This window comes from Mizuhopecten yessoensis, unplaced genomic scaffold (genome assembly GCF_002113885.1).
Source record: "Mizuhopecten yessoensis strain PY_sf001 unplaced genomic scaffold, ASM211388v2 scaffold11119, whole genome shotgun sequence".
Taxonomy (NCBI): domain Eukaryota; kingdom Metazoa; phylum Mollusca; class Bivalvia; order Pectinida; family Pectinidae; genus Mizuhopecten; species Mizuhopecten yessoensis.
The window spans coordinates 438880-465698 of NW_018408889.1; the positions used below are offsets into that span (position 1 = coordinate 438880).

The window sequence follows — 26819 nt, forward strand, 5'->3', positions numbered from 1 at the left end:
GGACACCTGGGTTATATGTTCGTCATTATATTAGCACTGACATTTCCTGCAAAAAAAAGGAGGAAGTAGAGAGTAAAAAATGTTTTAATGGCCTGCACAAGTAAAAACATTTTCATAAATGTTTTAAACGAGTCTATAACATAATACTGCAGACCAAATATATGGTGTAACCAATATCCTATTTTACCAAAGAATATTACATATACTATGGACAGAAGATTTAGGGAGAATCAAACATATGTGGTGTGTAACCTATATAAAGCGACCAAGTTTTATTACAGGAGTTATTGGTTTTAATACTGGTATAGCTACATGTATACAATTATGTGACAGATTTAATTTTGTATGCCGATAATTTTGGCTTCTACTTTATTAATATCTGACATCTGCATGAAATACTCTGAAAGTGCATATTTCATATCATTAATTGCATGATTGCAATAGCATACATGTATGTCAATATTATTACAACTATTGACTTGAGCAAGTCTATATACCATATTAGACTTGCTCAAGTCCATCTATAGACAAAAAAACCCAATCATACCGACTGAAAGTCAGTCTAACATAAATATGTATGGTACGTACTGGTAGTTTCAGGTAGTGTTGTCCCGATGATCGATTATAATCGATGTCTAATCGGAAAGGCAACCGATTTCCGACAATCGATTATGAGATGTCAACATCGACGATTGTTTTCAAAACCGAAAGTGTGAGTTCTACTTTCATTTTCACTAAGAGAGAATGGGAGTTCTAAGTCATTTTACTCTTAACTATAACTTCTTACCAATCATGCTAATTAATTAATTGCAAAAAAAAAAGGGTTAGGGTTTGCTTCAAAGTTGAAATTTCATTAGTAGTATTAATAAAAAGGAAAAGCCATATGAATGCCATTGTTAAAAAAAAAGGAACTGGTTTTTTTAAGGATTTTGTAATGGTAGGCTAACCAATTAATGATCGAATATCGATCGGTTGACACTTACCGATTATATCCGATCATCGATGTTGAAATCTCAACTGATTCCCAACACTAGTTTCAGGAGTGTGGAGTATCTTGTGAATGACATGTTTAGCTATGTGTCAGAGTTACTTGCCGGTGAATGATCAACAGTAATACCAGTACATGTACTTTGACTGTTTTACTATGGATAGGAGTGTTTTCATTGTCTCACTCTCACAATGACAGCTGTGTATACATATGTTAATGTGTTTGTCTGGACATAGACAGAGTGTCAGACAGGGACATGTCTTAAGAGAGATATGCCTTTGGTCTGTCATCCATGATGTACCACCTTCCAGCAAGTTTAATGTTTTGGAGGACAACAAAATACGCATAGGACACACCTTACCTACAGATGTGATAAATTTTCCCCTTTGGTTTTGAATTGGAATAATTTAAAATCGCTTGGTGTTTCTATATATAACAGCTGTTGCTGATTTCATTCAAAATTTATTAGAATATAACATACTTTGTATATAATAACATGTATTATTGTTCCTGTGCGTCAGTACAGGTATGTCACTCATTGTACAGGTAAGAAAGGCTGTATGTATCGGTGGGTACAGTGTAATATATACCACACAGAATTAGTCATCCTGTTGATCCATATTTCAGCGAGTGGGCTGACGTCCCATGCATTATATACATTCTACAGCATTATAGATCTAAACGATAGAGGGATCAGTGCTTCGCTGGTTCTCAAGGAAGTAGCCGGTGTCAGAAATTCTCGCACAACTCACAGTGTTATACATACAAATTCTCAAACATGGGACTAAATAAGACCACGAATCAGCCGAAATCAGGACGAGTAAGTTAGATATTATTTATTTACTATACCAACGTAGCTATATTTAGATTATGGAAACATGTAAATTGTTCTAGGTACAAACATAAAAGTACATGTATCACACTGTGGGTACCAGCTATAGGTCATAACATGTGTACATGCAGTACAGGGCGTCCTGATCATAGGGCTCGATCACAGGCGTGGTAGTTCTGCTTATGTATTTTGAGGAATATGTGTCATAGACTCATAGTGTCTGTTGTTAAAACTAAAGTGAAATTTCATAAATGTAAATTTGAATGAGTCAGAACCTGAATTCATGCATAAATTATAATTTTAATACTTTGTAATTAAAAAAGATCATGATCTGAATGATCATCAAAAATTGTGTGACTACCATGCACATGTGCATTTTCATGTATGATGTGGACTGTTTTTTATATATCATACTGTTGTAGTTATAAATAGTACCATTACACATGTACTTAAAATAGAATGTACATGTAAGTTGAATAATGGCTAAATATAAATACATGTAGTTTCTGTTTTTAATTTGACAGTCAATTATGTATACACATGCCTATATAGGCATGGTATTCAGTTTTGTAATGTAATGGTTATAGACACTTTATTGGAGACAGATCTGCCTTTATTAAATATTGGATTATCATGTGAGTGTGCAGCTATTTATAAAAAAAACATGTAAATTTAAGTATGCATGATGCAAAACCATTCATCCCAGATATGGATACTAAAGATTGTGCATATATATATATATACCAATCAACTTCCATGTCAGTTCATGTCTGTCAAAGGGTTGCAATTTTTTTTCAAGGGTAATTTGTATCCTGTTTACTTCTATATACAAGGTAACTACATAATGTATCATGGTGATGAACAGCTTGTATCCCATGAGGATGAAATCAAGATTACATCAACAAATTTAAACAGCCTATAAGCTAGCTGTTCTACAAACCGTACCCTGGGCTAGATCAAAGGGTTACCGAGATGGTGCTATGATATTATTAGGTAATTATAGATTTTGTTACTGGGAATATTGATAACATTTGAAACACGACACTTTTTAAATTTTTTTTGTCAGCTTTTCATCCATGGTTTATTTATCGGGAGAGAATCCAGAGGAGATTTCAGCCATCGCATGTGTATATCTGTAAAATTATAAAATTGTGAAAGTAATACAGTGTACATCATTGTTATGCTTCAATTAATGATTTTCAGCAAAAATAAAAAAATGTTTTCAAATAGTAAACATACAGTAACAACATTGGTCATGGACGAAAAATTATCAATTAAAAATATATTAAACTTGATTTACAGTTATGAAACGAGTTATTTCAACTTATACTTAACACTCTTGTTGGCCCAGATATTAGCCTGCTGTGGGTTTAATGTGGGAGGATGTTAGAGTCGCCCAGAGAAAACCCACAGGTGACCCATGCCAGGGCCCATATACCTTTTCATGTACGATCACGGAATCGAACCCCGGCCGCCTTGGTGAAAGGCAAGTGTGTTATCCTCTATATGCCACCCACGTTACCAACCAATTATAGATTGATGGGTATATATGTACCATAATGTAGGTAAAATACATATGTATACAGTGTATATATTATATATACAGTACTGTACTGAATTGTGAAGCTTGTCCTCTATTTCAACCAGATATCAATATACATTGTACATGCCAGGTGAAAAGGCCCCTTGTGGGCCAGGTTTGACCCATAACTATGTGCCATGTGTGCTTTTTAGAACTAGTATGGTCTGTGTATATCAATTATTCAAGTCCTTGAAAGCCTCATGCAATAATGAATATACGTACTTCAGTACATAGTTATTCATTTTGGATATAGTTTATAATCTACACTGCCCAATGTTTCAAATTGTTATAAAATTGATAGTTTTACATTCGGAGAACATGATATGCTGATCATGAAGGTGACCCATTAGATCTGGTTTATATACATAATCAATATGTTAATTTCTGTTTGAGTTTCCTAGATTTTAACACTAGACTATTTCCATCTAATGGCCATCAGTGGGATTAATTACTTCACTCTATATAGCAAGGATAATTGTGTTTAATATCCACTGGTGTCATGTTCAGTCAACACAAGGGTCAACATAGGATGGTATGTTACACAAAAACACTTGCTACAGAATGAGATCAGGTTGTAATGCAAGTGATATGCATTGTTATTAGGACTGATGGGAGTGTAGCTTTGGATTTTATTGGAACAACTGAAATGATTGACATTCAATTAGCTAGCCTTTAGATCTGTAGAGGTACAACAGGGAAAAGAGTTGTCATCGCTTTGGCTAGCATATAGGATCAACTTGAATTATTATTATTGTCATATTGGTTAGCCTAATTGCAACTGCATTTGCAGTTATCTGGACATTGACTAGCCTGTACAAACAACTGGAATTTCATTATTATGACATTGGCTCGCCCGTACAAACAACTGGAATTTTCATTATTGTGACATTGGCTAGCCTGTACAAACAACTGGAATTATATCATTATTGTGACGTTGGCTAGCCCATACAAACAACTGGAAATTTCATTATTGTGACGTTGGCTGGACTGTAAGAACAACTGGAATTATCATTATTGTGACATTGGCTAGCCTGTACAAACAACTGGAATTATCATTATTGTGACGTTGGCTAGCCCGTACAAACAACTGGAATTATATCATTATTGTGACATTGGCTAGCCTGTACAAACAACTGGAATTTTCATTATTGTGACGTTGGCTAGCCTGTACAAACAACTGGAATTTTCATTATTGTGACATTGGCTGGACTGTACAAACAACTGGAATTATGATTTTGACATTGGCTTGCCTGCAGGAACAACTGGAATTATCATAATTGTGATATTGTCTATCTACAACTAAAAAGACCAACCGGAATAACTGTAAATGTGACATCGGATTGGCTAGCCTAAACGTATGTGTACAACTGGAATTGTCATAATTGTGACATTGTCTATCTACAAGACCAACCGGAATAACTGTACCGTTAAATGTGACATTGGCTAGCCAAAACGTATGTGTACAACTGGAATTATCGTGATTGTGACATTGTCCATCTACAAGACCAACCGGAATAACTGTAAATGTGACATTGGCTAGCCAAAACGTATGTGTACAACTGGAATTATCGTGATTGTGACATTGTCTATCTACAAGACCAACCCGAATAACTGTAAATGTTATATTGGCTAGCCAAAACGTATGTGTACAACTGGAATTATCATGATTGTGACATTGTCCATCTACAAGACCAACCCGAATAACTGTAAATGTTATATTGGATTGGCTAGCCTAAACGTATGTGAACAGCTGGAATTATTTCAACTGTGAAACAGGATAGTGAATATATCTAAATTTGAACATCTGACCTCTACCTATAGTCAGATGATCACAAACACTTCGTGTCTGGTCACCTACCATTGACCCAGTCCAATTGTGCTACATTAATTAACTCCTGTGTTTGTAAGGAACATCTCTAGATCTGAAGACACTTCATTTGTCATTTCTTTCAGCCTCACATATATAGGTCACAATGGCAACCAACCAGAACACCTATCCAAATATGCATGCATATTCCAATTGAAGGTGTGTAGCGCTAGCCTAACAAACCAGACCATGCATACTTGCCAACTCTCTCTATTTTTGATGAGGGAGACTTCAGATCTTAGACCCTAAAATTCAGGATTTCAAGTTCCACTGAATTTGCTAAACTATTTCTATTTTCTGAGCTCTGATGATTGAATCTGAGAAAACAGCTTAAAAGATGCCATTTAAAAGTGTTATTTTCCCCTAGGGTGTATTTGAACCTGTGTGATCTCCCCCATTGAAATTTTAAAAAGGTTGTCATGCATGGACCATGAGCATGTAGACCAGAGTTTTAGATTTTCATTGTATAAAACTACATACAGATGTGCCGGGAATTAATCTAATCCAATTAAAAGGAAAACATGGTCAAATTTACTATATCACATGGATTAGAACCCATGCACTATTATTAGTGAAAGCTTTACCAATGCAAATGAGCTGATCATGACTGATTAATGATTGATAGAGCACAGTTCAATCCCGAGATCATTAATTGACAACAATAATTAAATTATATATTTAAAATACAAGATGTTCATTAAATTGGATGTTGTATTTAAATTTGATAATGTGTAAAATATGTAATTCAATCATTTCCATGTGCTCCAAAAGGTAATATTGACAGGAATTCATTTCCTGTAGAATTACCACATAGTATTGTACCTTTATTTGTTAGCACTATCTATATTGCTTGTAAGGCATACATGTATATACACAAGAATTTGTGAGCTGTTTCAATGTAATTGGTTTTTTTTCTCTCCAACTGAAGTAATTTAGTTTTGTATTTTGGCAGAAATGTTCTACTGGTGAAAACTCTCTCTCAAATAATCGAATCGGGGAAAGTCGTTTCCGCAATGTTGGACGTGTATTGAACATTGGTTGGGAAGATGTGGGCTTCATGCATGCATGTATAAAAATACTTCACTCTTTGTTTATACATATATATGTATATATGTACAAAGAATGTGATTACACAATTCAGATTGAGGCTTAACATTTCCAGATCAGAGTCTTTTGAAGACTTGGTTGTGTCAGACACTGACTATTGGTGAGCATGCATGCTGACTGGGTGCTTTAGGTGCTCTGTGTGTAGCATCACAACTGTCTGATGGTCTTTATGTGTACTTTAGGTTCAATTATATTACATTTGGACTTGGCTAGAATGCAGAATTAGGGTTCCGTCCATGTATATCAGCAACATATGTATATCAGCAACATATGTATATAATGTTATAGAAATCACAGATTGGTGGATCTGTGCATGTAGTCATGGGCAGTCATGACCATAGTAGGAGTTTGGCCAAGCTGGACATATGGTGCACATGGTATACGTAGTTTGTTAGGAAAATATTGGTCTTTTTACAAATGGACCGGTATATATACGTAGAATATGAAGTACAGGGGGTACATATTGTCTGTCTTTTGTTACTTTGATCTGTAGCCAAAGGTGTTACACAACAAAACATGTGCATGTAAGGTCTGTTGTTTATCATTTAGGCCAGACATGTATATATTGTTTTAACAGTAGAACTTACATGTAACCCTATGTACATGCATGTGTAATCAATATGTACATGAAGGCGAAGCACAGGCCAAATCAGTTTCACTGGTGTTACGTATACTTCAGTTATAGAAAGACATTACTGGAGTTAGGGAAAAGAAAATTCATGAACTTTAGATTTTCTCACATGCATCTTCGATAATTCTTTCCTGAAGTTTCCTATGCTTGAAATTGAATGAAGATGGAGGATTTTCTCAAATAAGCTTGAAAGATGATAATGTTATAGCCATTACATTTTTCTATCCATTGAACCAATTTGAGTATGATGATATTAGCTGTCTTCAAATGCTTACATACATACACCATCAAAAAACATATCTGTATACTGGGAAATTTTCGCTGCAGTTTTGTTTTCGCCTTTTTCTCCTTCTGTAATGACGGCGAATTTACCATTTCATGAAACATTAATAAACAGCATAATATTCATAGTAATTAAATGTGAAGGGCGTAAATTAAAGAACACTGGGTGATCATGCATATGGCTTATTCTGAAGAAGGGTGAAAGTTTGACTGGTGAAAATTTCCCGGTACATTGTATATATATACAGCTAGCATGCGCAGTAGCCATTGAAAACAAAAATTTAGTTTGATTCTCCTTGTCAGTATATATATCATCATTTCTTATACTTAACTGTAACAAATATTAAGTAAAAAAAAAGAACAAGACCCAGAGCCAGCAGACATGGGTTATCTTGGTTGAAGAAGTCGATGACTCACTGTAATATAATATATACATACCGATATACCTAATATGCAGAAAGGTGTATAAACAGTTTATGAAAGTTCTTATCGTGTCATTATAATTCTCTGTTGTACTATTTGGCAGATCACCATGGAGACTATAAAGAGGAGACTCAGTTTTCGGAAAAAGAAACCACACGTTCCAGAATGTTCAAAACCTCACCAATGGCAGGAAGATGAGAAGAAGGTGCGCGACGGCACATGCAGTTTCCAAGTCAGGGTAAGTTTACATATGTACAGTAGCTATAGGATATGATTTGTTTGTAAGGCATTCCACGGGTTTCCAGCCCAAGAGAATGTTTGCCTGACCAAGTCAAACAAAAGATTCAACAAGATTCTCCTTCTTTCCAAGGACTGTGATACAATGAAACCATTCCATGAGTTTCCAGCCCAAGAGAATGTTTGCCTGACCAAGTCAATCAGAAGATTAAAAAAGACTCGCCTTCTTTCCAAGGACTGTGATACAATGAAACTGTCTACCAGGACATGTCTGCAGTACACCTTTAAACCTGAGGTGTAGAAAATCTATACCAAGTCAAACATAAGATTCAACAAGACTCGCCTTCTTTCTAAGGACTGTGATACAATGAAACTGTCTACCAGGACATGTCTGCAGTACACCTTTAAACCTGAGGTGTAGAAAGTCTGTTCTTGTCTTTATCCAGTCCCACTCTGGTCTTTCTCACTTTTCTTTACCATTTCTTGCCTTACTTTTGTAAGGTGCTATGCTACATGTACACATATATCAACCTTGAGAATTATCCCTTTCTGTGAAATGTTCCACAAAGTTACCAAACCAACCCACAACTACCTAAAGCCTTACTAAACCATGCCTAACCAGCTCAGACCTTCTCCAACTCGATCAACCCACCTTTCCCCAAAACCCAGGACATGGTCCAACACCAACAAGCTGATTTGACATTCCTAGAGATGGCCTAAATGAGCTATCTCATGACTTCCAGTACAAAGGCATGGCCTTAGCATCCTTAACAGAAGTTATATCCTATGTTGTGTGCCTTCAATGCTGGATCGTGATCCTGAAGATAAGATGTGAAATGGCTGACTTGTGTGCCCAGTGATTTTTGGGACTCCGATATTTGAGTCCAATTAGAGACTCATATGCATGCTCTTCCTGTGGGACTCACTAACTTTTGGAGAATACACTATACATTTAATTTTGTACCCTTGGTAATAGGACTTATGAAAATTTTGAAAAAAAAAACGTTCAGGATTCGGTAGAAAAAAATCTGAAAGTCTTTCTGGCTGAAAGTCTAAGAATCTATGGAGTCTCTCGTTGTACGACACCAGTGATTTTTGTAGAATTTTTTCTACCAAAATGTCTGGACTTATACTAATGCACTTACCAAGATAGCCAACTGCGCATGAGCTACCTGGTCAACAGAAGCATCCTGACCCAAATGAGCTACCACAGGGCCATCTGAAACAAAATCTAAGGGGAGGTCACTCTATGAAAAACTAAATTGGAATTCTTTACTGCTTTGTCTGCAGTGGGACATGGATGCTTAAATGCTGATTTAGTAATTAAGTCAATTAATAAAAACATGGAACCAGGAAGTAGTAATTATTACTAGACTAACTGTACAGTTCATTGATATGGAACCTCCTAAAACATTCCAGCACATTATATATACATTGCTGTATATATGTTACTTCTGATATTTCCATCGATACAGATTTGATTCTAAAAATTCCTATGTAAATGGTGTTGGCATGGATGAGTGCACTGTGTATTGAGTGGCTCTCGATCAGCCCTTGTGGGAGGCCTGGTCCAGAAGACTCAGATATTGGCAGGAGATTTATACTGCAATCTCTTGAAGTATCCATATGTGTAATAAGCTTATGATTGTATGTTTGCACTATAGTAGTATGGATTTATAACCACTTGCCAGACTTAACATTTAGTGGTTGAACAGGCATCGACCAAAACTCCTTTGGTGTGAAAGCATAATATGTAGTTTAAGATATAACACAGAATTAATCGTGTAAATGTATATGATATGGACGGTGGTACATCCTGTGCCGGGGTTCTGACACAGCGGGCTAGGGACATGTGTTGGTATCATGAACAAAAATAATCCCTGCCAATATCGTCTCATTAAAAATGTATGATCATGATGATTTAGGCCTTTAACACTAATGGAATTATATGGTGAATTCAGCAAGCATTTAGATGATATATGATGACACACAAAAGTGTGTGTGTATACATATCTGAAAACAGTATAGATTGTATTGTTAAAGATATACATTTTCATATTGGGTTTGGGTTGTTTGTGTTTAACGTCCTGTAAACAGCTATAGTCATTTAAGGATGTGCCGGGTTTTGGTGGTGGAGGTAAACAGGCTAGGGCTACCTGGGGAGAATCCACCGACCAGCAGCTAATACCTGGTGACTGCCCCAGTTCTGGTGTAGGCCTCGAACCCGAGACCCAGTTCTGGAGGGCTAGTGATCGAAGACGGTCAGACACCTTAACCACTAGGGTCACAGCAGTACCCTACATTGTAGTATTGGCGCAGTTGATGATATCATTATCAGTAGGTTTTGCAGACATTTTTCAGGCAAGTCCTGAACCTCTTTTTAAAAATTTGTCGAGTCCCATTTCTAAGAAATATACATTGTAATGGGTCCTCAGAAAGTTTGTAAGCACAAGTCCAGGGCTCAGATATTGAAAGTCCCAAAGTCCCAGGATGTTTTGTTAAAGCTTACCTATACAATATACTGAAGCTATGAGATTTACAGGCAATTCTTACTTCTGAAGCGAGTTTCGGGCTGAAAAATGTTCACATTTCCTGTACTAGCCCACACTTGATTACAATCAGAGACTGACATGTGCTAGTCTTTTCACACTCGGACCACCATGTTGATTTTTGAATGTCAGAAGTGCCATATCCTGGATCCCTATTTCCAAAACATTCAAAAACAAAATTCATGGTATTAAGTCATCCACACCTGTTTTGCATACATTACATGTCACAATATACATGTACTTATCATTTAACACCTCAAATTGTATATATGTCTGCCATATGTAATCATAGACCCTTCAATGAAAGATGTGACTAAGTGTCTTGTGATACTGAAGAGGAAAGGACTTATCTGTTATAACAGTCTGACTGATCATGAACTGTAGGATACATACATGTGCCCATAGCCCCCAGCACACAAGGCAGGCAGTACATGTACAAGTGGCTTAGAGATGGAGGATGGAGGCCATATATCTTACAAGGGATATTTAAGCAGACAACCAGGAGCTTGTAATGAGCTTTAGAAAGATCGTGCGAGCAGTCATTGCGTTTAAGTTAATTAAAGAAAGACAATATTTTCTCCTTTCTGTCATCATGTTCGGTAACACTATTGTCTTGTTTGCGTATACACTGTTACGTGAAGGATATTTACATATTTATAGGCGATAGAGGAAAGAATAAAACTGGTCGTGCTTCAATCAATATAGCATAATTAGATGAGTCTGCAGAAAGAGTTTATGCCCAGAATGTTTAAACATTTCAATACTTCCTGGATATACAGACCAACAGTTTTATGACATTTGTATTCATAACAATGAGCAATATCCATTTCCATATATACGATACATGGGTTGTGTTGAGTTAACAGGAAACTATTTTATTATTACATTATTACATTACGAAACGTCTCAGTTTATGTTTACAGGTTGCCTTGAGTTGAGTTTAGCTTTTCTGTTCTATAATCTGCATTTTGTGTACATTGTGGTTTTTTTTCTCCGGTTTTAGTACCTGGGTTGCCTGGAGGTGTTCGAGTCACGAGGGATGCAAGTATGCGAAGAGGCTGTGAAAACGTTAAAAGCTGTAAGTATCATGCTAGAGAATTCATGGCTTTGCTCGTGTTCAGCTACTGGAAAGCTACCTGTTTCGAAGGTCATATTTGTACGTTGACTCCGATGTTGCTTCTGTAATCAAATTGCACGGAGTTCACGTAATTTAAAAAAAACCACTTTGAGATTAAAATGAAACAGTACATTTATTACATTATAGTACCAAATAGGTCACAGCACCCGAGGGAAAACAGAACATGTCCTACATAGCACTACTTGTTTAAAGCTGCTAAATTACAGAATCATTTTAGCCTAGTGCTATAGGAACCCTCATTTGATATTTGGATAATTGGGAAGAAGAGGATGAAATAGTAATATACATGAAGTTAATTTTAAGTCACCCCTGGGGGAACCCCCAGTGGGGACTATTAATTCCGGTTTCAGTCCCAGCTTTTGACATCTGTTGCTTTTCCCTAAGAAGAGCTTTTCTGTGTTTGCTTCTGTCAGAATATACCAGGCGCTAATTACAAGGCGTTCCAAATTTCACACCGGAATTACATATAACCTAAAGATGTTCCGAGTATGAATCAGGCACCTTTGAGGTTCCCAAAGGGGTAGACTGTTATATAATAAATTGCTACTGATTGGTTTAGATATTTTATGTCTGACCAACGACTATCGTTAATATTTGGTATAGTGCATACTTTTTTTAAAGGAAAATTGAAATGCCATGAAAGGGGGGTGTACATGACACTCAAAGACAATCCAAAACCAGTCCTAGGTTGAGACCATTTATCGTATTTTTTTCGAGAATTTTTGGAAATATTTTGAAATACGCTCGCAGCAATAAATTGCTAAATTTCATTGAATAACCCCAATTGCATTGCCAATTTAACTATTACGAAAAGTTGCAAGTTTTAGTCATATTATACGATAGAATCGGATAAATAAACTCGCATAAAGTTGGCCAAACTTTTCAGGACGTGACGTTGTGAATTGATAAATACCACATATGGGGAAACATAACGAAGAATTGCATCAAAATTAGCACTCTGGGGTTAAAATGTCGTTCTTGGGTAAAATCATGCTGCACTATTCAATCTCGACAATAGGAATGTGTCAAAATGACATGGTGAAAGTGGCGAAGTTTGCAAGTTTGTGTACCGCAAAGAGTCAAGGTTGCGTGATACTATTAACCGGCAGGAATTCACAAGGTGACATTCATGCGAATTGAACCGATAATGATAAAAGTTAAAGTTTGAAAATAAATATTAATAGGCTCAAAACAGTCAAAAATACATTTCGATCTTTTCTTTTCAAAGGAGAATTGCTGAAATCACAATTGTTTGGTGTTCTTCATGTCTCACGAATTTGGCTGTTGGCGGTCCTCGTCGAACCTGTTTGAGTGACTGCTTTTAGGCGTACATACTGCCGATATTGATGTCCGATTCAGTCGGATTTGCAGACATTCAGAAAACTACTTGGAAAAGTGTGTTTTATAACAAAAAAAAGTAGAAGATAAGAGTCTTTTCTGAAACTTATTGTTGTGAAAACAACATCGTTATATTCCAATAACCTGTTCTGCCCATGCAAGGTGACCGTGTCAGCAGATGTCCCCGTACTCGAGGTGTCGGTCAACGCTAACGTTATATTTGTCACATGCTTTCTTATTAATTCCATGTGTTGGCATGGCTACCTAAACAGCGTGTATGTATTAACACCTGGTCATTGATTGACAGGTGGAAATACATCCGTTGTAGCTTGGTCAATGATTTATCTGAAATGATCATACAGGAGATGTGGTGACTTTCATGTCATTTTGACATATTTCTAGACTTTAAATTATATTCTGTTAATTATAATATAAAACCATGTCCCCATATCTATTTGCTATATATATTTATATATTACTTAACGACTTTTTTTTCAATTTCCCAATTTCAAGAATTAGCAGTGGAAATCCCCAATTATAAAAATTGGCTATGAAAATTCCTGAAAACCTTAATGCTCAGAGCCTCATTTTAAAACTGCTGCAGTCAGTTCTGTAACCGCTCTTGAGATAAATACCTTGTGAAGTTTTCATCTTTTCTTGACTTTGTGTTTTGAGAGCACTAAAAAAACTGGCACTAGCAGCTTAATGTATTGTCAACTTGTTTACAACGTGCACTATGTGGAGAGAGCTGCCTAGACTTCAATGAAACTATCAGTACGCAAGGAGAGTTGGTCATGTTCCCCTTTTTGTAAAACCATGTCCATCCACACCTATCATGAACTTCAAAGATTTCAATAAGAATTTGTATATGTCATCAGAATGGAAGATAGTTGTTTACTGTGTAATATATTTCCATTGTTAATTGTATAGATCTGTTACAACCAAATGTTACTCCTAAGGAGTTATGTAGGGTATGAGTTTGAAACTATGACTTACAGTTCTAGTTTACAACTCATTATATGCAAGGTGTTATGAAATCTAAATATGGACAATTTCCATATTGATATATATTGATATACATCATATTCCGTGACAAGTCTTGTGTGGAGCAGTCACAGGGGAAGTTTGGACAGTGTTTGTAGCGACACCTGCAGGTCATTTACTGTACTACTATATGATACTGTGGGTCTACCGTGTATAGAACATTTCCATAGAATGGTTCTGAACCTTGCTTGTAGCGACACCTTCAGGTCATTTCCTGTACTATATTGATACTGTGGGTCTACTGTGTATAGAACATTTCCATAGAATGGATCGGAACCTTACTTGTAGCGACACCCTTAGGTCATTTCCTGTACTATATGATACTGTGGGTTACCATGTATAGAACATGAATGGTTCGGAACCTTGCCAAAACACAACACTACTCCACCCACTTGGGCCCACCACCCCAGCCTCTGTTGCATGATATGTTGTTTGGCTTGGATTTCACTGTGACCGGTTCCCTTAGCAGTACAGATGTGGTGGTGTAAGGCTTCTTTAATGTTTAATGAACTGAAACATAACATGGAAAAAAAATATGTGTACAAATGTCAGTTATTGGAAGAGCATTTGGTCCATAAACCTTTTTCATAGACGACACTAGGGTCATAAAAATGCTTCGTAAAAGGGGCATATACACAACATAAAAACTAAACGTATCAAGGTCTGTATGTTATGGGTGCATTCCGCTGGGTTGAAATATGACGTGTTTATTTGCAGATAATAAGCACAGGTTTCTTTCCAATAGTAGTTCTTGCATTGATATTAGTTCAGATAAAGATAATCACAATGTATCTGAACCACAACCAGACCATGTGAGACCCTGTGTTAATTAACTAGACTCTGAAAACTTCCCCTTACCTGAACATAAACCTTTGGTCCCTGCGGTGATTGGTTTAGGCAGGTGTCACTTTGTATAGGGAAAAAATAAACAGGATTCCACTACAGAATGTCAACATAAACTTGGTTTGAACTGTGGAGATTATGGCTAAGTGTTGTATTCTTATCCAATTTTCCTGTGAGAATGTTTTTTCCCTTCAATTTTCATCCAAACGATCCTAAATTATATTTATACCATCAATGATGCATATGATTATTGATATTCAAATATTCAGGTAAATATTCAAAATGATTTAGACCTAAAATAATCTTTTGATAGAATGAATCAAATTTAAAATGTATAATTAAGATGAAAACATGATGTATTTTTGATAATTCAAAAGCCCAAGGCCCCATTTCCAAAATAAAAATAGAGCAAATAGAAGAACAGAAATAATGGCTTCGGCAAAGTAATGCAGAATTCTGTCGAAAAAATAATGCAAGTATTCAAAATTATTTAGTCCAAAAATAATCTTTTGATAGAATGAGTTAAATGTCAAATTTACAATTTGGATGAAAAAAAAGTGTTTGTGATCAAAAGCCCAAGGCCCCCATTCCTAAAATAGAGCAAAAAGAAAAAAGAAACAAAATGCTCCAGCCAAGCGATGCAGACTTCTGCCATTTGTCATATAATCGTTACGTGAAATAAGTTCTGCCATGATGGTAAAAGATATGTACGTATAAAGTATCTATTGATCCACGAATGGTTCGGTATACATCGTAAAGATGGCTAGAATACGATGGCTTGGAGGAATTAAGTGTAATGCCCTGGACGTGATCGCCATAACAACAAATGTCTGATGGTCCTTTCTCATGGGAAATCAAAATGACAGCATTTTTCAAGAAATATTGTAAAAAACTGGGACACATTTTACAAGAAATCTAGGAAAAATACATTCGGTGAATTAGTGAACATGAAAGAATTTGAGAGATTAATGCGTCTAGCGTGAAACAGTGATTTATCTCCGACCTTCAATATTGTGACAAAATCAGAAATTCCACTATAAATCAAAATTTCATTGGTAAACTAATACCAGTTTTTAGTTTTAATATAATTTTTTAATATAAAAACATTTTTAAGACTTTTCTAGTAAGAACAATTTATAGTTGTGTCAGATTTATTCTGTTACGAAAATTTGACAGAATTTTAAAAGGTGGTCTATGAAGTAATTTTCTTTGTACATTTGAAATCACTTTACAGGCATGTGTATTGATTAGGGGTGTCACAATATGCTTGGAGTGTATCACAATAAATTGCAATGCAGAAGGAATATATTGTGATTGGGTCCCCGTTATATTGTCGTAGGAAAAAGTGCTCAATATAAAAACAAATAACTGTCAGAATGATTTCTAACTGAACCATATATCGTATGATCACACAGATTTAAGATTTTTCGTTAAACCTACGATCGATTATGAAATCTCTGTTTATTTCTCGCCCCTAGTAAAAGCTTGTGAATGAATGGTGGACAAAGTTAAAACAACATAAAAATAAAGCTTTGGAAATTTTTTGCGATATAGTGATATTTCATTTCTGTATTGTGATGAGATATGATATGCCCATGTAAGGCAATATGGTTTACCGATATTTTGTGACAGCCGTTGTATTAATTTCATTTTGTCCGACTAAGTATGGATTAATAGCATCCATTGACAAGATCGTATTTGCTAGTCGTAGGATGTGTACTGAATGAGATGTGATGATAGTTCAGCAGTGGCCATATAATAGGTATTTTTGTATCAGAATAACTTGGTATGCTGTGTTTTAGTCATAGCGTATAGGGAAAGATCAACAGTAAGCAGACTAGATTCAATATCGAAATATCTTCATTGTTGTGTAGGTTTTGGGTTAAGCAGATGTTCCAGTCCCTAAAAACTGAACATATAATTTTTTTTGCCGTTTTAGTGACTGACAGGAGTTTTCATTAATCTTGTGAAAAGGCCCTGGAATCCAGGGTTTCTTCCAAACACAAATGCGGTGGACTGCTGAGGAAATGGCCTCTGGTCATGATCAGTTTTCACATCTTTGATCTTTCAGTGGATAAGACAGCAATACATACATTTATATACCAAGTAGATAATCGATTTTCAAATCAAAATGTTTTCTCAAAGTATTGATGCACAAATGCAATGTTGTGTGAACATTCCTTGTAGGGTTGCAGGAAATGTTGATTTTTTTTTTTTGAATATTTCGTAAACGTGATTCTGCAATGACATATATGTAGGTGAACAAGCCGCAGACTACAATTCCCATAGCATCTGGGGTATCTTTAGATGATCTGTTGAGGTGCCTGATTGTGATGTTTGTGTGTGGCTAAATATATAGATACCCCAGTTGTCATGGTTCATACGTTTCTCATGTTACCATCATCACATTGAATAACAAACTCTTTCCTTGTCACATCGCAGGGTGATAATTTATATAACGACTGTTGAGATCTATATTTCCTCCATGTCTCGATTGTTATTCAGTCTCGTCAGCTTTATTTATGGTAGATATATATATATATATATATATGCTAATGTGTTTAGCCCTGACTGTAGATGGTTTCAGCGTACAGTTGAACTTAATGGGGTGGATGTTGGGCAGCATTTGGGGAAGGTAGATCTATACATTGTAGAATTGCTCAGGGAATTTTCAGCAGCATTTAAGGAAGATGATACTGTTGCTATGGTGATCACAGACAACCGTAGATGATGATTGCAGAGTCCTTTAGTGTTATATGAAGAAATCATTGGTGCTATATAGGCGTTGTTGGGATGTTAGAAATCATTGAAGGCAAATTGTTTGTTCCTACGGTGTTCATAAACCTTGCAGTTTTTTCAGAAATGTGTAGGTGTTGGTGGGATGATCCTTTATATTCTGTGATAGAGGTGTAGGAGTAACAATCAATAGGAATTAAATGAGTTACAAAAGATAAATTGTCGTAGCTTCCCCTCACTGATTGTCCCGAGATTAGCGTTTTAGCGAAATAGTGATATGTAATCCTTCGAGATTTTGAATTCAGGTCGAGTACCTACAATGTGTGGGCTTGAATTGTTAACTCCGGTTATTGATGTTTCTTTCTCTTTGTTCATAGGACTGGATGTGTGCCTTCCCCGTGTGTGCGTGGATTTTCTTTTTTAACTTTGCTTGATCTCTGAAATAATCCATCTATATGTAAGCTGTTTGATAAAGGCTTATGGAGGATACATGTACATGCACTGAGATTTGATTGAAATAAGAAATTTTCACAGAAATGTCACAGTTCCTCAAAAAGAATTGTGCAATTTTGTCTTTTGAAAAATAAAGGATGAAGTTTCTTTTATGAGTTGAACTTTCAAACAAAGCATTAAAGGATTTTTAATAGCATATATAAAGTACAAATTTCCATAACAAATATTCAGCAATAAGCCCACGCTTGATCATAAGCCCAGTTGTATCTTTTGCAGTTCAGTTTAAGTTTAACCATCACCTGATATTTCCTTGTCGTTATAAGCCCATCCCTCTACTTAATGTAACAGGTAAAGATGTAAAACAATGGGAATTTTGAAAGAAAACTTGACATTTTATGTTACTTTTTGAATTTTTCATTCATTGAAAATGTTCATAAGCAGTTCAAACTTTGCTGAAACTCAGTCCAACTCAAAAATATATTTTATGGAAACATGACGGTGATGATGTTAAAGATTTTTCGATCTTTCAACAGTTTTGTACGTATACACACATAACACATGCTTTTGTATCAGAGAAACGACAGACTGACCTTCACATACACCTGTACAGTGCAGTATTCATTTGTTAGGTACAAAATACAATTACACTATACTTTTATACTTTAATTCTCTGTTTTGTTTACAATATTATTCTTAGATATTTCCTTATGCACAAACCATATAGTACATAAGAGTACATTATATGTAGCAAAATATCACCATTCGATAGTTGTCTGTATAAGTTTGTCATATATTACTCGTTGTGCATTCAAATAGAATATTTTGATGTGCATGACATCACAAATCAAAGGCAAACAACAACTTATAGGGTTTCTTTCATTTCTTTTCAAGTCTTGATATTCGTAAAATGTGCTCTTCATGTATTGGATTTTATAGGATATTTGTATACGATATACTAATTTCAAACTTGTTCGAATTCCCATTCAGTCTTTCTGCTGTGAAAGGGAAACTTGTTTTAAATCCAATATAAACATTTAATGACCGGAGAAAACAACCCGGAACTGTATTGATGTTTTAGAAACTCTGAAGGATCTCTCAGGAAGCAGTACGTTCTGATATGCTGGTACAGTTATTCGTCAGAAACAGCACGTTTTCTGCAACCCATTAACGAAAATACGATTTGGCAGTTAAATACAAATGCAGGCAATCTACAAGAGCATTGATTTGATTAGGTTTTGGCAGAAGCCAAGAGGGAGAAGCCTGTTATTACATTCAAAAACTTTAAAAAAGTTATTAGAAACAGCTATTTTGCCGGTGTAGGGAAACAATACTTATTCCATTAGTCTTCGGAGGTTTCAATTATGTTTCATGTTTGTTTTTATCAGTTGATTGAATTTTACCTTGGCCATCATAATGTTGGAATATATTGGGATTATAACACCGCTTCTGTTTGTAATGTCTACCACCTGTTTTTCACTGAAGAAACATGTTGACAATTAATATATTATTCCCAGTAATGTTTTCAGATATCGATAACTATTGTTTGGTGGTTCATATATATCCTGTCACTGTGCAGCTCCTATACGGTATCCTTGTGTATTGAAATAACTTTATTAATATCGGTATACTTGGTCATGAACAACGTAGTTGGCCATCAACCTCCATCCCGATCAGTCGCTTTGTTGATACATCTATAGTAATCATCTACAATCTTATTTATTATTCATCCTCAATGAAATTGCTGACCATTCATTAACTCATTCACCCCTGAATACACATTTGAACTCTTCCAATTCAAAGGTTGGAATAGTTCATTGTGAAATTTCAGGGGTGAATGAGTTAATGATTGTAACCAAACTCCTGACCAAACTCCGTCCTGAGTGACCTAATCGATAATCTTATATTACCGTATGTATTCAGCAATAAGTCCATGCCTGGTAATAAGCCCTGACCCATGTCAAATACAGTTAAGTAGCAATACAAACAACTGCTGGCTTATTGTCCTTCAATAAGCCCACCCCCTTCTGTAAGTCGAAGTTTATTTGATGGCGTCCATGGCTTATTGCAGGATAAACATGTGAGTTAAGACAAGTGTATGGGTTCTGGGACGACTTGTATAAGACATCTCAAAGTTGAGGAAAGTCTCAAGCAGTGTGTTGTCTATGGGAGATCTTAGACTTGAGGGAATCTGAACAGTTGAGATGTTTTATACAAGTGGGGCCTGATATAACTTAAGATTTAGTGATATGTCTTTTGCTCAGGGATATTATATTTACCTCTCTGTTTTTGCAGCAATGCCGAGGGAAGTACCAGCGAGCTATCCTCTATGTTTCTGGTGACGCCCTCAGAGTGGTGGATGAGATTAGTAAGGTATGTACATCTATATTTTTCACTGTCAGTGGGGCGGTACAGAATTTTTGTTGTCAAATTTATGCATCCACAGTGATGAATCTGAACACCTTAACTTCTGATATTGCTAACCTTTCCATGAGTTCTGCATCTCATGCAGCATAATTCATGTGAAATTACTGAGGAGAGGTCGAAAACACCAAAAGAAATAGATTCATATTCCAGAATCCTTATCAGCGTTTACACCCAGAAAACAAAATATAATCGTCTAAAATTCAGAGCTGTCGAAATATGAGTTTATTTACTGTAGGAAGATTTTGATGATCTACAGTACTGGAATGTAAAACTGGATTACTTACATGTAATGATCAACCTAGGTGTTAGACAGCAGACATCAATTATCTGGGAACACCAAGGTAGTGACGGACTCTCAGTCTTCTGGTGTCTTCTTGTGGGACTGTAAAATCTAGCTTTGACATGGGCCGTCAAAATTATATATCAGCCTCATTGATTCCCTCCTTGTAAATATTATCAACAATTTTGCATGAAAGCTTGGGTAAGCTTATTGAGGCAAAACCTAATTTTACTTTGTACTTTGAATTGAACACCTGTTACTGACAGTGCCATGACCAAATGGACAGCAAATGCATTAACTCATTACCCCTGAAGACACATTTGAACTCTTTCCATTCAAATGTTTGAATAGTTCATTATGAAATTTCAGGGGTGAATGAGTTAACGTCACTAAGTTACATGTGTCTGTAGACAAATATCATGTCAGGCTCTCTGGCAAATTTATACCAAGGTCACGATAACCCTTCAAATTAACACAGTATGAAATATCATCTGTTTTCTGAACAGTTGGTTCTTCAAAGCAAAACCACATCCTGTCCAGGAAGAGCTCGCCCTCAAATAGGCAGTTATATCTCAATGTGTACCACTATCAATTGTAGGTCACTGTGACCTATATTTTGTGCTTCGCTGACTTTGTTAGACCTAACATTGCACACGTTTTCTTTGGTTAGAATTTGTGTTTCCTTCCATTTCCATCAAAGTGGGTCATATTTATTACATGTTGTCCTTATACCCTGTGTAATTTAACAGTCAGCTAAGGACAATTTTGCTTATTCTGTTACATGTTGACAACAAAACCTTTTAGCAACATAAGGTCTTTTATGGCAGAATTCACTTTCAAGGAATGAAAAAAAAGGTCAGGTCATCGGTTGATAAAACAATTTATGTTTAAGTAAAATAGAAAAATTATACCGTCCTGTCAACTCACAAAGACAAAATTGAAGCTCAAAGCTCTCACAGAAAACAACAATAGAAACGGAAGCAACCACAAAGCAGAAGGGAATGCATCATCAGCCCGATCAAAAGTCAGATTCATTGCTTGCCCATTTTGATTTGTGCCACTATCCTGACCAATCTACTGTTACATCGTACACGCTGTTCGTTTGAGGATTTTGTAGGGCCAGCCTGTGGTTTAGTACTGTAAGCTATTACACACCGATCAATAACGCTGTTCAATCATTGTCACCAAATTACAAAGAATTTCTTATCAGTCTGGGTACGGTAAGAATCTTGGAAATATGTTCACAGAGTTATTATGGGATCAATATTGCGAATCTCGGTAAAACTGATATTTAGTTCAGAAGATTTTTTTTTTTCCTGAAGTGGATGCACCATGCTGTATGTTGTAATTTATTGAAATGAAATCATTTTACATGTGCACTGATGAACCTATCAGATTGGTGTTGGTGGGTCTCGCAGTACCTGGACTTTGTTTTGAAATAAATATGTCTTCATACTTACTTCTACCTTCCATTTATTCAAGGGCTGATTTGTAATAATAGAGTTTTGTATTATCAAATACAGTTGTATATATCTTTCCATCACTTCCATATATGCATGCAATTGAGAAATACAGGAAATTTAAAAAAAGAAATGATATTTAGGGTTCAAGAAACTAAAAGGAAAGACAAACAACTCTGCATGTGTTACAATGATTTATAAATTAAATTAAGAACTCTTTCAATCAGTTCCATATGCATACAGTGGAGAAAATACAGGAAGTTTGAAAAATAGACGATATGGAGGGTTCAGGAAACTAACGGGAAGGACAAACTCTGCGCGTGTGATAATGGTTTATGAATTAAGAACCATCATATATTGTGGACATATTCATCTACTGGTCGTTATAATTATCGCAGTGCATATGCGTCACATCATCTACCTGTGTGCATATTCATTAGATCAATGTTGGGTAATGAATCACCATGGGAGGGCTTGCTGTGGCCTATCTAGTTCTGTAAACAGGTGATCTCCGGCTGATTAGTGCCTATATTTAGACTGACCAGGTAAATCATTAACGTGGCTAATAGCAAATTTATTTCAAGGTATAAGCTGCTGGTGATTTGATCAGGTAACGGACAGTTTATGTCACGAGCAAGATGAAACTGTGGGTAGTCTTTGGGGATGAATTAATCCTAGCAGGCAGGACTAATGACGAAGCCGTCCAAAGGACCTAGACTTTTAATTAAACAAATCCACTGATCTATTCATAAACGATCAATAGAAGGATGGTTATAAGGAAAGTTCATCACTGTTAAAGAACGTTTTGGGTCAACTGCATCATGCAGTGCTGACTGAAATGCTGGGTTTTCAATAAGACAACTACGCATTTTTTCCTTGAAATGCAAGTTTGGTTTTGGATAGGAATGCAGGATGGTAGCTTCCCTAGTGAAATATGAAACAAAAATGGTGACTACCTTTGTTTACACCCCTTGTTTTACATCAAAGCCGCATGTCTGATGTTATCGCGTGCATGATATCGCTCATTTGATCTCTAGCTGCCTCTAGAATTTAGCTACGCAATCACATAGTTTAAGCATTTTGCTGTATATTTGAGATGCAAACATGAAATGATACACAAACAAACTTGAGCACACCTCCTTTTGCACGGTAAGTTCTATTTTTGTACAGCTAAATGGGTAACTTCATACTGTTATGAAGGTCGGTTGGCGTAGTTGATAACGCACCGGCCTTTCTCCAAGGCGGCTGGGGCTGTCAATAAATATATATAGGGCTACCTGCCTTACTGCATTACCTGCCTTTACTATGGTTTAATTTTTCCTCCCACATTAAGACTCCCCCCCCCCATCCCTCAGCAAAAGTGATTAATATATGTTGAAATAACTTGCTTCATAATTCACATGTAAACCGTTAATAGACTATACGGTATCAAGATGTTGATGCTCTATTTTATAAATATTATACTGATTGCGAAAATATACATTGTAACAATATCAGGATTGGAACAGGTGTATTGTTTATATTAAACAAGTTTTAAATAGGTTGTTGATCCCGAGAATGGGTCTAGTTGTTGTGCGCGTTTCTCAGATTGTCCTTTTATATAACTATTGGAGACGGAACAGGGGTTATAGATGGGCGTCTATACGTGGTATATCTAGGCAATCATTGGTACTTGCTCTCCGTAATCAATCTGAACTGTCGATATTAATCTGGTAGGGATCCCCAGTTAGCAGTAGTCACTGGTTTAATTTGTGTAAACGGTATGTGAGGCCACCAGGTCAGGACATCGATGGCAAATTCATCAGGACTTGCAACTGATGATAGATGAGAATACGTAGGTCAGTCAGGCTGCTCCGGTCCACCTGTACTTAAGTATACTTACATGTGTGCAAACTTAACTCATTGACCCCTGAAGACACATGTGAACTCTTCCAATTCAAATGATGGTAAACTTTATTTTCAATTTCAGGGGTGAATGAGTTAACTACAGGTTGCGATTTTGTTTATTGTAACCAACGGTAGTAAAAGGGACATTGACCCGAGACTGAAATGGCTGCAAGACGGCAGAGGTTGGTTAACCATGTCTTGTCTAGCAGGAATAGAGAGTCGCACAGGGTTGGGTATAGATATTATTGAACTGAGCCTTACACAGAGTTCCGGCATATCTTGGGCTAGATTGAAGATTAAAAAAGTATGAGATGTCTGCTGTCGTTCCTTCAGTGAGATTGACCATACATCCCTCTGTGTATGATCAAGAGGTGTTCCTGATGACACCATATATATATATACATATAATACCGTACGCGTAGTAATCCACAGTCAAAGGTTGTCTGCTGTAAAAAAACCATTTGGAACAATGTCAATGTTATTTTAATGTTTTCTCTTGCCTGAGGATACTGCAGCTGTGTGACATATGATTCCAACCGGTGACCCTACGATCTGGTGCCCGAAGCTCTTGTGAGTTGATCAGGAAGTGCAGCAATTAAATAATTTAGGACCTGAAATGTTCACACACACTAACAGGACAGGCACTGCCAGGCAGCACAATGAATTGTATTTCTTCATCATACCTGTATATTTTTCCCTTCCTTACTGTATCAAAATAAAAATGTGTCCCTTAAACCAGCCAAAACAAGTATTGATTAACAGATTTCTTTCCTTTGTTGGTCCAAAACTTGTCTCAGCAATATTACCTGAACAAGATATTTAATAAAATTTGATCTTATGCATTGCTTTCAGAGTGCATACTAATGTTTTCAATTAACACAAATTAAGCATTATTCCTTTTTTTCAAACTGATTATTTATCCGGATAAATTAGGAGAAATATATTTTTTTGATTGGAAATAGGTATGTTACTAAAAAGTGTACGTCTGTTGTGTTACTGGGAGAGGGGGTGTTGTGATACATCACTTTCTGTCAAGGTCACGATATTAGTCTTGTTTTCCATACCATATTGCAGGTAATCAGTGGGAGATATTAGGAGAGCATGTTTTGTCTTGTATTTAAGTCCTGAATTGTTACAGCACTCAAACTCTGCTACTTAAATGACTGATCTATCATGATTTGTAAATTCGTGTCCTGAATTGTGCAGCCCATGCTCAGAAAACATGCCTCTTAAAAGACATAACTATTGTGATTGTAAATTGGTGTCCTAAGTTGTAACAGCACGGAACCTGTAGAGTACACTTCCATTGTGTGTAGGTGGAGAATGGCATTGGTTAGCAGAGACATCTAGAAGGATGCAAATCCCTAGCTTCCAGTAACCCAAATAGTATTAAACCTTCTAGCTTAGATAACACATGAATGCATTTTTGTGGAGTTTTATAAACAGACTGAAATTGATTGTGAATGAGACCCGTTGCACACAGTATCTGGGGGAACCCATTCATATTCATTCCTAGTTCGATAGAATTGCTACCTGGCTCCTGCAAGAGGCTGCAAATGCAACAGAATTGATGGATCCATCTCCTCCCCTTGGCTGGCCATGGTTGCACACCGGGAGACCTGTCCCCGTACGAGGCAGTGCCAGAGACAATTGGTATTTATGTGTTCGTGAGGACACGGTGCTGCAAGGTCACGGTGCAGGCGTGCTACCCTCAGGAATGTCAAGTACACGTAGCTCTGGTGCTGCAAGGTGATCACGGTGCAGGCGTGCTACCCTCAGGAATGTCAAGTACACGTAGCTCTGGTGCTGCAAAGTCACGGTGCAGGCATGCTACCCTCAGGAATGTCAAGTGCACGTAACCCTGGTGCTGCAAGGTCACGGTGCAGGCGTGCTCCCCTCAGGAATGTCTACACGTAGCTCTGGTGCTGCAAGGTCACGGTGCAGGCATGCTACCCTCAGGAATGTCAAGTTCACGTAACCCTGGTGCTGCAAGGTCACGGTGCAGGCGTGCTCCCCTCAGGAATGTCAAGTACACGTAGCCCTGGTGCTGCAAGGTCACGGTGCAGGCGTTCTCCCCTCAGGAATGTCTACACGTAGCTCTGGTGCTGCAAGGTCACGGTGCAGGCATGCTACCCTCAGGAATGTCAAGTACGCGGAGCTCTGGTGCTGCAAGGTCACCGTGCAGGCATGCTACCCTCAGTAATGTCAAGTACACGTAGCTCTGGTGCTGCAAGGTCACCGTGCAGGCATGCTACCCTCAGGAATGTCAAGTACACATAGCTCTGGTGCTGCAAGGTCCCGGTGCAGGTATGCTGCCCTCAGGAATGTCAAGTAGAATTAAATGGTGCAGACTTTTTCCCATTTGTATTTCATTGCCAGATCAACCCCTATGTAAACTATGTTGGACCGTTGCCATGTTTGGTAGTACAAGGGAATGTTGCTTCTGGAAATATTTGAGATGGTATCACTTAGTCTGCCATATATACACACATTGTGTTATTGGAGTACAATGATAAAATGTGATTTATATTTTGCTGTAAAATACAATAAAACCTACATATGGCTTAATGACACTATATTTCAATGTCCTCTTTTAGGTTTTTATGCCCCCGCCATAAAATTTTGGGGGGAGGGAGGGGGGTATATAGTGTTGCCCATGTTCGTCCCGTCAAACATCAAACACTGAAACTAATTTCACATGATGATAGCCCCCCCCCC

At 36.8% G+C, this 26819-nt stretch overlaps 1 protein-coding gene across 8 annotated transcripts in view; it reads left to right on the plus strand.

The window, feature by feature from the left end:
- Positions 1–26819, plus strand: part of LOC110466139 (protein numb-like) — a 53129-nt gene that overhangs the window by 7808 nt on the left and 18502 nt on the right. The window contains exons 1-4 of one of the 8 annotated variants that reach the window (XM_021522470.1): positions 1569–1808; positions 7816–7950; positions 11502–11576; positions 20343–20420. In XM_021522470.1, the coding sequence (XP_021378145.1) occupies positions 1767–1808; positions 7816–7950; positions 11502–11576; positions 20343–20420 (330 nt within the window). In that variant the 5' untranslated portion in view covers positions 1569–1766. Of the gene's footprint in view, positions 1–1568; positions 1809–3235; positions 3307–7815; positions 7951–10030; positions 10287–10920; positions 11098–11501; positions 11577–20342; positions 20421–26819 lie in introns of those variants that run through there. The other 7 variants (XM_021522471.1, XM_021522473.1, XM_021522472.1 and 4 more) reach the window with 7 other exon arrangements.